The sequence below is a fragment of the Ambystoma mexicanum genome, chromosome 2p, assembly GCF_040938575.1.
Source record: "Ambystoma mexicanum isolate Mex_15411 chromosome 2p, UKY_AmexF1_1, whole genome shotgun sequence".
Lineage (NCBI taxonomy): Eukaryota > Metazoa > Chordata > Amphibia > Caudata > Ambystomatidae > Ambystoma > Ambystoma mexicanum.
Window position 1 is genome coordinate 1,445,313,121 of NC_090923.1, and position 13,943 is coordinate 1,445,327,063.

Sequence of the window (13,943 nt, forward strand, 5' to 3'; positions counted from 1 at the left end):
GAAGGTGATTTGGTGTATCTTGCAGGTGATATTCAAGATGCAAGTGGTTAAGCACTTCCCAGGAATTCAGTATGCTCCCTGTTCCTACACAGGGAAAGCCTCATGCCTCTTTTCAACATCTGATAACCTTAAGGTTTCAACCACCCTAGCTATCAGCCCCCAGGTTCAGTTTGAGTTGACAGATATTCTGGTTGAAGGTCCACAGAGGAAGACCCTACTGCGTTTTGACCGGCTAGGCGAAGCACCAGTCATGAAACTATGGGTCAAAACGACCTCGGCCCCAACTGTGGACACGAATTTGACAAAGATGCACAGGACAGCCTCTTCTGAACCATTATTCCTATCTTCTCACACCTCCCCAAAGAGCCTAGTTGTCCAGGCAGCCACAGCAAATCCAAAGACTTCTTTCCCCTCTTTGCCTCCGGACCGGGACAGCAAGAGATTAGATGCCTGGGAAGAAAGGTTTTTTGCTCACGCAGCCTGGGCCAGAGGTCCATCAGCACCACCTGTGTCTTGGCGACATTTACTTATGGTCTTTGGTCCACGATCTTAGAGGCTGTGGAGCACCTCCCTGCAGATGGTATGAGGGGGCGGGCTTGGAAGCCCTTGTAAAGGATGGCAAGGAGACTTGACATCAGATCCCCCAATGAGGCCTAGATACTTCTGACTGTTTAGATAGGATATTGGCCACTGGGATGGTGTTTAGGAGGTGCTCATGATTGAGAACCTCTGGTTCTACCCTGGATGTCCAAGTAAAACTCCAGGACATTTTGTTTATCCCGAAAAGATTGTTGCCATCAAAGGCCAACGAGTCCCTCCAAAACCTTGAAGTCAAATGCAAAGTCTCTGGGCCTAGCAGTTCATCAGTAACAGCCCACTGCCTCTACAGACAGGAGCAGGTGTTTGTGCCCCTTCACCTCCTTCACCCATAGGGGCAGAGAACAAGCTCCCTCTGGCAAACAAGTTCGTGCCGTCCAAATAGAAGTCGGGCGGAGATGCTCCTAGAGGAGTATAGTCAGCTTCCTCTATATTGCACAAAGCGCCTGTGAAACTGACCTTCATCACTCTTCCCCAGTGGCGGGGGGCAGTACTTTTGGGTTCAGCAAAGGAATGGAATCCTACCATATTCGACGCATGGGCCTTAGAGGTCATTCATTAGTCATATTGTCTACCTTTTGCTCAATGCTCTCCAAAGCATCCCAATCATTGCTTGCCTCCAGATGCCCTCCTGCTGGAGGAGGTTAGTCAGCTTATAGAGAAAAGAGCAATAACTGGAAGGCACATGACTTATTCTTTACAAGTGTATATTTGTGCGAACTAGGTATGTTTGTCCTCTTTGTACGCAGAGTAGAAGTGCTTGTTTATATTTCATCTTGGTGTGCTCAGTAGGTATGTTTGTTTCATGTGTGAGTGTTGGATATGTGTGATTTGAGTTTAACTGTTGATTTGTGCCGGGGAGGATGTTTGTTGCAAGTGTCTATACTGTTTGAAACAGAAAAAGGAATTTGGTAAACCGAATTGCTAGTGCGCTGTAACCTAAAAAGTCAATCTTATGACAAGCTGCAAAACTAGTACAAGAAGGTTCTACCCATAACCTCAACAGTATTACAAAATTGTACTAGTTACACACGCTTTGCCCAAAATTCTAAATTTGTAAAACAGTTCAAAAATGCATTCTAATATCACACATGTCAATATTGGATTCTTGCGATATGAGTTGGGTTTAAGATGTATTTGATATTCTGACGGTGCAGTACATTCATCTGACACGTGTTTCGATACAGCATTTTTCTCAAGGTTGAAAGCGTTGACTATAATGAAAAACAATAATAACATGTGACTTAAATGTACACAAAAACTAAAATAAATATAAGAAGAAGGTACATACTAATGGCAGGATGGGTATGCAGATAAGGAATACAGACGAAATACAGCAAAAACAGAGACTGATATTGAGTGGGTTGTTGCCATGGTGATCATTATGCACAAACAGAATGGGTTGTAGAGGAGCAGTTACATGCCTCTGCAGGAAATGCCACCCCCTACCTCCTATATGTTGGAAGCCTGAGATTGTGCCATGCTTAACACCAGCAGTTGTGCCAGTTCTGCAGCGACTGTTTGAAAGAAGGTACCCACTGAGAAAACCCTATCAAATGTATCCCAGAAGAGACGTCAATCTGAGGGAGGCACTCCCTAAAGGAATATGAAAAAGAGTGAAAGAACAGACGAAAATATTCCTTTCATTCATGTTTCCACAACATGAGTTCACGCCTCGACTATCTGTTGGTGTCCTCTTAAACTCACCTTAATTGGGGACAGACTAAAACCCTACCAAGGACCCTCTCCGACCACTCGGCAGTCACCTTGGAATGCACGGTGTAGGGGCAGGCCACATTGCAGATTTAAGCCAGGCTCCCTCCAAGACCTGGTCTTCGCAGGAGAACTGCGATCAGAAATAAACACCTTCATTGAGATAAACCAAGGCTCTGTCGCATCGGCCGGAACCCTCTTGGAAATGCTGAAATTTTATGTGAGGGGAGTGTGCTTGGCAAAAGAGAACGGGATCCTGAAGCTGATCAGGAGAGAACTAAACATGAGCAAAACCAAGCTGAGAGAACTTGAACAGAAACAACACAACGTCTAATAATCACCACTACCAAGCAGCCCTCAAAGAAGAGCTAGAAAACTTTAAAATCACGGCTGAAAGAGAGGTGAAATTCTTAGCCAGAGGCGTCAGTACAGTGAGGGTCAGAGGCCTAGGGCCATCCTGGCGCAACTAGTAGCCGCCGAAAAGGAAACCAACCCTGGTGGAGAGGATATACGAAATCAACAGGGCACTCTGGTACACACAGAGGAAGAGATCACTGAGAATTTTTGCATATACTACCAAAAGCTCTATGACACTAAATACTCTGCCGATCCGACAGACCTAGCTCACTACCTCGAAAATATTGAACTGTACTGGGTACGAGCCGAACTACGAGAACCACTCAACAAGTCCATCTCACTGGAAGAAATTCTAGAAGCAATCAAAGAGCTCCCTGACACCAGGGCCCCAGGATCTGACGGCCTAATGGGCGAATTTTACAAACACTTCGCTCACACACTAGCACCACTTCTTCAGCAGATGTACGAGGAGGCGCTTGCTACAGAACACTGCCACCATCCCTATGTAAAGCAAATGTCATCCTGCTACATAATCCTGGAAAACCACAAGAAGCATGCGCCTCGTACAAACCAATTTCACTAATCAATCTGGACAACAAAATATTGGCAAAAAATTCTCACCTCTAGGTTGCTCCCCTTGATGCCTGGCCTGGTGCTAGCCGACCAAGCTGGCTTCATCCCTGGCCTTAACACAACATTCGGAATAAGAAGAATATTCGGAGTCATGTAAGCGATGGACCCTGAATGCCAAGCAGCAGCGGTTCTACTCGATGCCGAAAAGGCTTTTGACTCCATCACATGGCCTTTTCTGTTTGTTACACTGAAACGCATGGACTTAGGCAACTACTTCTTAAAATTGATTGTGCTCCTATACAAGTTCACGACATCCAATATCATCCTGGGAAATACCAAGTCAGCCGACATAGAACTAAAGAGGGGGACAAGACAAGGGTGCCCATTGTCGGCTGAACTGTTTGCGCTTGTGATGGAACCCCTGGCCTCAGACCTGCGAAGGGACCACCTAGAGAGGGGGTATCTCTCGGACCCCATAAATTAATAATATCACTCTACGCTGATGACGTGGCCCTCTTCATCAGTAATCCAGCGGAGAACTTAAACTCAATAATGAAAGCGGTAATCAGATTTGGCAACTTCTCAGGATTGAAAATTAACCACTCGAAATCCGTCATCTTTCCCCTAACTGCAAACACCAAAGAATTTGCCGACGACTTTGGATTCCACTCGTAACACACAAAGTAAAATACCTGGGAATCTTCCTGTCCAGAACACATCAGGACATCATGCAGGACAACTACAGAAATACGATGGAAACGCTATGGAACAAAATAAATAGATGGAAACTTCTCCCGCTCTCACTGTGGGGACGTGTCTTCCTGGTCAAGATGGTAATTCTACCCAAAATCCTGGACCTGTTTGCAAACATCCCAATCCTACTACCACAGTAATGCCTCCACCGCATCCGAAGCATGGTCCTTGAACTATTATGGGCAGGCAAGGGCGCAAGAGTGGCATATACTACGCTCATCCAACCAGTGGCAAAGGGGGGCCTGGCGCTCGTTGACATTGAAAGCTATTACTGGGCCGCGCAAGTCCAGTTTCTTGGGCATTGGTACGCTACGCACTTTATTAGACCCCATGTCCAGGTCGAGAGGGCTCTGGCGACTCCCTATCTACTTAAGGCAATTATCATTGGCCAGCTAGAAGTTCCACACAATACTCTAAACATTGTACAGGTTACCTACGCGATCTGAAAGAAAATCGCACTGAAATATGACATTCAACCCATGTTTTCCCCTCTACTCCCAGCAACATTTATACCTGGAATACCCCTAACGACCAAAGATATATTTAAATTGGACAAATAAACTGCAGATCAGATCATTGGGCGACCTGTTCCCAGAAGGTACATTTCTAACCCTACAGCAGGCAAAAGACAAGGGATGCAACAACACACTAGACCTGTTTATCTACTTCCGGCTCCGCCACGCACTCCAGACCGACTTCACCACATTTCCAAGTCAACCACCCACATGGCAACTACTCCATAAGGTGATACAATCACAGGGCGAAGGCAGGCTAGTTTTCGGAGATATACAAAGCACTCCTAACCGACACGACCCCAACCACCGTAAAACCTAGAAAGAGATGGGAGAAAGCCCTGAAGACCCGAATAACAGACGACGACTGGACCTATATTCTGCAACAAACCCAGAAAGTATCTCTCAACACTAGCTACAAACAAATTCACTTCAATTATATACACCAGGTGTACCACATGCCAATGAAGCTCCACACACAACGGTCAACAATCTCGGCAGTCTGTGATCGCTGCAGGGCCCCGGAGGCGGACTTTGTGCACCTGGCCTGGTCCTGCCCACGGATCTTTCAATTCTGGAGCCAAGTGCTTGAAAAAAACCCTGCAATTATCAGAGAACAATTGGACCCAACCCCCGTCCTAAGGCTCCTTGGCTTAACTAGACACCTGCCACCAGCCGTCCGTAAGCTAACAGGTCTTCTGCTGGTCCTAGCAAGAAGGAGGATTGCATGCTCATGGGGCCGCAGACCCCCGCCAACTCTTCAAAGATGGCAAAAGGATGTAACTTACTGCCAAGACGTGTAAACAGACTTCATAAAGACACTACCACTACAAATGCTCATCGGGCCTGTACATCTCATACTTGATGTCCACGCAGACACACCCTCTTCGCATTCCCCAACCCCGATGGGGATTCCAGAGGTCCTCCAAGGAGTCTCATCTGCAATGTACAGACTGTTGACATTGAATAATAGTAGAAATAGATGGCGCTGGGCAGGGCGGGGGGAGGGAATGGGCGGGGACGACAGCGATATATTCTTAAACGGGTGCCCAGTTGGATTTGTTAACTTGTTTTGAAAAACCCAAAAAATAAAGTTTAAAAAAAATGTTTAAGGGTTTTTATTCAAATTAAAAAGAAAACGCCTAGGTAGCCCTACCTCAATGAGGGAAGTTTCCTGCCTAACAAGCTAAAACTAATGGTGCTCATCAAATGTCCCAAAAGAAATAGTCCTTAGTCCAAATCCTAATGTCTAACTGGCCCTACCTCTTAGGAGAAAATTAACAACAAAAAAGAAAGAGGCTGGAGCAATAGCCTCAGGTTTTGGCTTATGCCTGGCCAAACACTTGGGTCCCCTTTCCAAGTGAAAGGTTTTAAATGTTAATCAGGTTCTGGATCTCTTTACACAAAGTTCATCAATTTCTTGCTGTACAGTCCTCAGCCTTTCTGCTGTTTCGGTATACACTTTATATATACGGTTTCCTTCTTCTGAGAAAAGGCGAGGTTTTGTTAACAACTGTTCACCATTTCCAATTTGGTGCTTGACAATGTTCTTGACTTGTTTTTAACAACTGGAAACCTCCCAGATCTCTCTTCATCATGTTTACAGGACTCCCCAAAGTCCTATGGCCCTCTGTGCCTCTGCCGTTTGGTTTCCTGGGCTCCCGTAACCCTTGTGGCTTCTCCAACTTTGAGTGTCTACTGTCTTTCAGTTTCCCAGGGCTTCGCAAAGCCCTTCAATAGGATTGCGTTAGCAGGGCCTTGGTAGGGTGTCTGCCCATTCAGGTTTTACAGGATCCCGTAAGCCTTATTGCTTTGCCAGTCTGTTGTCTCACAGTTCACCCCTCTCAAAGGCATTACCTCCCCGGGAGCATTTGCTTCCCTTCTGCAGCTCGACTTGGCAGCTGATGCACCTCATGCGGTGATTGGGATCCGATCCCTCCAATGCAGTCTGCTCTCGGCATCAGTTAACGGGCCCCAGTCCCATCACGTCTTCCGTATGGTCATGCCACCAGACGAGATGGTCGCTTTTCCCTCTCTGTCTCCCAACTTTTTCGGTTGTTCAGGACCCAAGCCTTCTGGCGTCACGCTAGTGATTTATTTATTTATTGATGATGTGTTAGGTGCCTATATAACCTAATGGTGTTTCAAGGTGCCACGAGGCACAATGGGGAGGTAACAAGGGAAGAAATAACATTTGCAAAAAAAACACCCAGTCCTACTATGCCTTGTGGCATTCGGCTCTAACAGTGCATTCTTTAGGGAGGGAAAGTTGGAGATAGCGTGGTCCTAGGCCCCAGAAAGCCTTGTGAATGATGCAGAGGGTCTTGAATATGATCCTTGCTGCCACCTGGAGCCAGTGGAGAGATTTTAGGGCTGGAGAGATACGGTCCCTAGGCTTGAGGCCAAGTCTTGCAGCCCTATTCTGGATTCTGGATAGCTCAAGGGGGTGTAGGGAGGAAAGAGGGAGATTGAGGAAGAGGCTGTTGCAGTAGTCCAGCCTAGAGAGGACCAGAGCTCTGGAGCCATCGAGCTTCTGGGGAAGGTGAGGAAAGGGAGAATACCTCTAAAGAGGTGAAGCTGGAAGTGGGCTAGAGGATAGGGGGAAAACAGGGTGCAGGTGTCCCAATGAGAATGATCTCCATATTACCTCCATTAAGACAGAAGTCGTTATCTGCACACCATCCCTGGATGGCGGTCAGGCAAGCAGGGATGAGAGAGGAGAAAGAGGAGGTATATAACCCAAAGAACTAACAACCTCACTTTGCAAACACCTCACTCGATACACTCATTTCTATCCACCAACACAATATAAATCTAAAATATATCCCTTTTTTCTTTTTTTTTTTTTAATCCCAACTTTTTACATACAAAAATGTATCAAACTGGAAGGATCCTTTCACAAGTGTTCAAACGAACATAAAATGTTAAAAAGATAAACAGGTTAAAAGAAAATATTTTGTACTATTTTCAAACATTTGTTATAGACTTATATATACGTACTAAAACAGAAAAAATATGAAAGCAGAGAAGGTACACCAAAATGTGAACCAAAATGGAGAGCATGCAGCTCACTTTACACCATTGCAAGCTAAACCACTTTGGGAATAGTTTCCTTCCAATGTTACCTTTCCTAGCTCCTCCAGGATTTTGTACAGGAAGTCGCACAGTGCTTAGTATGAGACTGTGTACTTGCCCACCCATCAATCTGACCCACAGGGCCTCACACCCATGTGATGTATCTAGTTATCTTACCCTTTCTTCCCTTAAGGCATCACAACCCTGTGTGTTGTTGACAATAAGCAGACCACTCTTTGATTCTTCAAACTCAACTGGCTTTTATTTTTGGAAAAATAACGGCCTTCTTTAACTTTGGAAGTATTCAACTGGTGCTCGGCTCCATCTTCAGAGGACCAAACTCTCTGTGTTAACGTGGTCTCAGACTGCTCTAACAGGTTGCTCTCACAGATTGGTTGCCTCTCAGAAAGGGAAGTCCCTGTGTTCATCAGTTCGGGGAATTGATCACTAATAGCCACATTCATCTAAAAGTCTATAATTTCACGCTGCCTCTCAATGTTCGCTTTTCCTCTTCCTCTTTCCGTGACCAGGAGGAAGGTATCTTGGTCAGTCTTAGGGGCGGTGCTATTCCAGCCTTCAACTTCGGGCTATAAGGCTTCCTTATAAAGCGTTATTCGGTCGGCTACCTTTCTCTCCGTTCACTTCCATCCACACTCTCACCCCGCTCACCTTTCATCCAGTACCTTCACCAGCACCGCTTCTCCGTGCCCCGAGCGGTCCGCCCCTCCTCGCTCGCTCAAGTGAACCTTCAGGGCTTGGCAAGGCAACAGCCGTTCTGTCGTCGGCGTTGCTGATTCGCTGTGCGAGTCGGGCCCTCTGTCCCTGCTGAGAATTCAACAGGGGAGGCTTGCACCGCGGCTCCTCCTCCAGGAAGGTGGGGCTGAGGAGGGGAACCGCAGACCCGGCAGCTTCTCCGTCGATGCTGGCTGTTGACAGCTGCTCTTGTCAGGCCTGAAAGTCCGTTAACCTGATCGGCGCTGGACCACTCGCCAACTTCCTTTCTCCTTTTGCACAATCACTTATTTATCCTCTTTGAACCTGACACAACAGAACTGGGCACAACGGGTGCCTTAAGAACCTCAGTTTCTCCAGGGACCCGGCAGTCAATAGGCCCACTCATATGTCACCTCCTCCTCAGGTACCGGTTCCTCCTCCAAATCCTCTCTCTGATTCAAAAGAAAACACAGAACGCTTGTATCAGGGTGGCATTCTTAGAGTCCTTCTTGTTCTATACCATTATAAGTGGCTCAGTTGTCTGTCACTCCTAGGTTGTAATGTCCCTCCCTCCATTAAGACCTCATCCCCCAAGGTCTGAAAAGCTTCTTGCTTGAGGCCTTGACCTGGCTCTGATCTCCCTTCCTTTCCACCGCCTTATCACAAACCCATAACCAGTTGTTTTGTGGTTTCTTTGAGCTCAGTGATGCCACATAGCCTACAGCTTCTATTTTCTGTATCCCCTTTCCAGTTTCCCACTCTCTCAAGGGTAGGCATTTGGTTTAATTGGAAACCAAGGTATAGTAATCTCCTTTTAGGGCATGGGAAGATAATCAGGTATTTCGAAATCTGTTCCCTTTTGTACACCAATTTTGAGTATTCCCTGCACAAACTATACTTTGCTATTTCTTCTGACGTTTTCCCCCAGTCATATTGAAATACCTTTTTCTTTACTTTAGCTTGATTGATTATCATCTCTGCTTTTGAAGAGACAATTTCACTTAAAAGCTCTCTGATCTCAAACTTCAGTATGTTAATTGATGTTCCAGAAGTGCAAGTTTGCACTTCGCCCCATTTTTGGAACAGGGAATCTGGAGGAGGGTTTAGAAATTTTGCATAACTCAAAAGGTTCCTCCATCTGGCCCTCGTGGCAAGTGAGACTAACCCAAACTCGTGCCATATCCCGGTGTTGGGTACTGAGTTTGCCAGCCTCAAGATCTTTTTCCAGAGTTTACCTTGGTTTGTATTTAACTGCTTCCCTAACTCCTTTAGGATGATATCCAGCCCGTACAAAATCGTCGGCTCCACCTGCATTAGGTAAAACCTAATCAGGGGAGTCAGTGAGAATGCACATAGCTATGTGTATACCAGCCTCATTTTTGCGAGAAGCGGACCAGTTTTGCTGGTTAGATGTTTTATCCCTCCCTCTCGGGATACAGAGTTTGCAACTTCGTATCCCAGATAGGTCAGGGCAGATACTCACTCCAGTGGCTCATCTCCCTCTTGCCATTTCATTGTTTTTGGATTTCTCCTTGTTGAGAATATACATACTCTTGATTTTGATTTGTTTACCTTTAGATTGTTCTAAACTGCATATGCATCAAACAATGACAATTTCCGTTGTAAACCAAAGGGGGTGAGATCAAACAGCACTACATTGTCGGCAAAACCAAAAGTTATACCTTTGCCCACCACAACTTAGTCAAAACTCTACACCGCTCAAGAAATACTGCTAAAACCCACCTACAATGCACTGATCTTCCTCTCCCACTCAGGTCTAACTCTGGAAACAGACCTCTGGAAAATCACCACTAATTACCTAGAGAATTCACCCACACTGATGCAAGTTTCTCCTGTTTTTACCAGCACAAAGAGTTGAGCACAATCCTTCCTGCTAATTCTCTAACCACTCTCTCCTCCCCTAATTTCTCTTTCAGATTCACAAGAGGACCTGGAGACCATGCAATTGGCAGCAGTGCACAGTACAAATAGAAATAACATAATATAATTTATATGTACTGAAATTGTCTGGTTTTTATTTTTATTGTGTGCTGAGTAGTTGTCATTTTGTGTGTGTTTGCTGTGTAAATGTGTTTGGTGTGCATGTTGTGTGTGTGTGTTGGATAGTAGTTTGTTGGGTAGGTATTTGTTGGGTGTTTATGCTGAGTCATGGTGCTTTGGTGTGTCATGTATAGATTATTCTTGTTACTTTGTTGGGTAGGTTTATGTTTAGTTTGAAAGTATTTTAAATTCGGTTTACACAGACAGTTGTCATAAGGGGAACCTTCCTTTCATCGCATTTGCTTTTCTTGCAGGTCTTTCTATAGTCATTGGGGAAGTTCTCCGACAAATCCCGCTTGCAGTTCTCTTTGGCATCTTCCTGTACATGGGCATTACGTCTCTGAACGGAATACAGTTTTACGAGCGTTTAATGCTTCTCCTGATGCCACCAAAGCACCACCCTGATGTTGTCTTTGTCAAAAAGGTAAGACACCGTTATATGAAGGGGTATAGTATCACCCCAGTAGTTAACAAATCTCAGTGCGTTATGAAATCTATTCTTCAGGGTTTGGACAATAGTAGGATATTCACACAGCCTTATATAGAAGCGCTGACTGGTTCTCTTCTGCAGTGATTTATTTTAGGTGCAAATGGGTGTGTACTATTTGTCTTTGAGGTTCGATCCCAGTCGCTATGGAATGTGACACATAGCTCACTCTACATCTCTGCAATATTTGCATGTCCATAATGAGTCTTCCGGCCTGGATTATAATACCAGATGTGAAAAGGCAATAGAGATGAGTCCCTCTTGAGTAGAGTCCCTCTTGAGTAGAGTCCCCGCCATGGTAGCAGATCATAGAACTGGATCTGGTTAGAATAAGGATGCCATTCTTAGAGGGTGGAAAAGGGCTGTTTATCTGTGGCTTGTTGTAGCGCCTGGGGTAGTCGGTTGTAGAGAAGTTTTTTTCTGTATTTTATTCGCTGCGTTAAAGGGGTGTCTACAGTGGCCTCCATGTTTGCCCATGGGAAAGGATTGTTTTGTCTCGATTGGTCTGAATTGTTGTTCCTTAATATGTTAGAAGAAAGCAAAGGGCTATCCATCTCAGGAATGTTAAGGTATCAGCTTTGCTAGCAAATAATAGCAATATTGGTATCTTTATTGTGCTCCCTTCTATGTATGCAGATGTGAGATGGGTATCTTTCACTATTGGGATCTCTGTTATGTTAGCTGTTGGATGAGGAGTGCTTTACTCTGGGTTGTTATCACTTCTGTTTTAGCAGTGTTAGTTTGGTGTCTTCTGAATTGTTCTCACTGTTTGCAGGCGATGACAGGCTATTTGTCTCTTTATTTCAGTGGTATGGCTGTCTTCGTTAGAAGCATGTCAGCAGTTGTAATACAATCTTATTATGCTTAGTTAGCAGCTGTCATGTTTTATTTATTTTTTTATTTTATTGAGCATTTGTAAGGCGCTTTATGCAACAGAATTGTGTTTCAAAGCGCCACAAGGCTAAATGGGAAGGAAACAGGGCATAACAGATATATATATATATATATATATATATATACACACACATATATATTTCTGAGGCTTGTGGAATCTGCTTAGATCACATGCTGTGAATAGGCCGACATCTAGTGGAAGCTGCAGAGTATTACAGTTGTTGTTTTCGAAATTCAAAAAGGGGCGTCGATAGGGTGCGCCAGTAATACTATCCGTAGTGTGACGTCCACTGTACCCATGGTCCTTCATGCGTCGAGATTGTTTTTTTCCGCCATCGTAGACGGACGCACAATAGCATCGAATAAGGGCCCACGTACAACATCCAGGGAAAGGTCCACAAGTTCACTGTCCTCTGGGCATTCGCGATCCAGATCGCCACATGACAGGTCCCGATTGTCGAAAGACAGCACAGACGTCGTACATAAATCCGCACCCGATCGTAGCACGTTGGATGATGTCGTGTCGGGCCATTCCGCAACCGAGGTTCCACGTTCTTTGTCGAAATTGGGTAAGACCTCAGTACAAGCAGGACTAGCCCACTTGGTGGCAAAACACGTACCGAAAGGGCTGAGGACGGATAAAGGGTCTAAAAATTGCTCTTCTAAAACGCTTCATAAGGATAGATCATAGACGTCCCACACTCACAAGGGTTCTCAACCTCAGGGGAAATATTCCTTACCAGACAAGGACTCCTTGATAGGCACTGTAACCCCTCAGGCTTCCACACTAGGCCCCATGTCCATTCCAAGCTCAACCCAATGGACATGTGAAGACATAGATAGGGTCATGAGGAAAATTACTTTTATTGGCAATTTTTATGAAAGAAAATCCAGAAGCCTTTCAAAGCATCCAGAACACTACTCCTACTACAGCTGCTTCTGGCTCACAAGCCATTGCAAATGCCCCTACTAGTCAACCTCCATCTAAAAAGTCTCGTCCAGACACCCTGGACATTTCACCACAGGTTGATCCTCCCTATGTAGATCTTTATGACACAGACTATTATGATTAAGATGCTGAGGCTGTAGATGCCTATACAGCTCAGAAGGGCACAGAGTAAAATTATGGTGATGACGAGGAGTAGACAGAGATGTACACTATTGACTCTCTCATCAACCAGGACCCTCCGGTGGCTGATTCGCCTTTTGACAAGCAGCCCCTTCTAAATGACATGCTGATTAAGGCGGCTGAACATTTTCAGATCAGAACCCAAGAGACTCAGCAGGACGAGGATTTTGTGGAGGATATACTGGGGGATAAAAAATCAGTTATCCAGTTTATCCCAATCCTACAGTCCGTCCAGAGAAGGATCCAACCGTCTCTGGAGACACCAAATCAGATGCATGCGGTTAACACACGCATAGAGAAACTCTTCCGCCCAGCACCCACCGACCCCCTCTATATCAGGGGACAACTTAAACCTGACTCATTCGTGGTTACAACCACAAGAAAGATAGCGGGTACTCCACTAGCTTCCTCTGAGGCGCCACCTGACAAGGAAAGGAAACGCCTTTACACCATGGGCAGGAAGGTAGCCTCTTTTGCGGCCTTTCAGGCTAGAATAGCTAACTGTCATCAGCCCCGGAACCATTAAAAACACAATTGGCCCAGGTAGCAGCAGAGGACAGTGCTGTCTCAGGCTGCATCCTAAAAAATCATTTAGACGCCACTGATAATGTGGGAAGAATAATTGCGGAAGGCAGTATTATTAAGCGCCATGCTTGGCTGAGCCAATCTTACTTTAAGCAGGAGACACAAGCAACATTGCTAAACGTGCCCATTGAGCCCAACCTCCTCTTTGGTAAGGCAGTAGAGGGCGCTCTAAAGTCCGCAAAAGACAAATATGATACTCTGAAGTCCCTAGGACAGCTTACAGAGAAACCATCAAGCCAAAGATGGAATGGTAATTTCCGTTGCTTCAGAGGGTCATCCTGGGGCAACAATCAGGGCCAATCCTCACAGAGTTACCCAAGAGGACAGTGCCGATTTCGCAGCCAGGGGAGGGCCTCCACCTGTAGAGGTGGAGCAACACCTCCAAAACTGTGACATTTCGCTTCAGGTGCCCTCCCATGCGTCTCCAGTAGGAGGGCGTATTTAAAACTTCACCCAAGCATGGTAAGGGATCACCTCAGACAAATGGGTGATA

The 13,943-nt window shown here is 45.5% G+C and overlaps 1 protein-coding gene across 8 annotated transcripts in view; it reads left to right on the forward strand.

Moving 5' to 3' along the window:
• SLC4A2 (solute carrier family 4 member 2) overlaps positions 1-13,943 on the forward strand; it is a 1,509,271-nt gene that overhangs the window by 1,437,386 nt on the left and 57,942 nt on the right. For all 8 annotated transcript variants that reach the window (XM_069645996.1, XM_069645995.1, XM_069646002.1 and 5 more), the window contains one exon: positions 10,610-10,779. In XM_069645996.1, the coding sequence (XP_069502097.1) occupies positions 10,610-10,779 (170 nt within the window). The remainder of the gene's footprint in view (positions 1-10,609; positions 10,780-13,943) is intronic.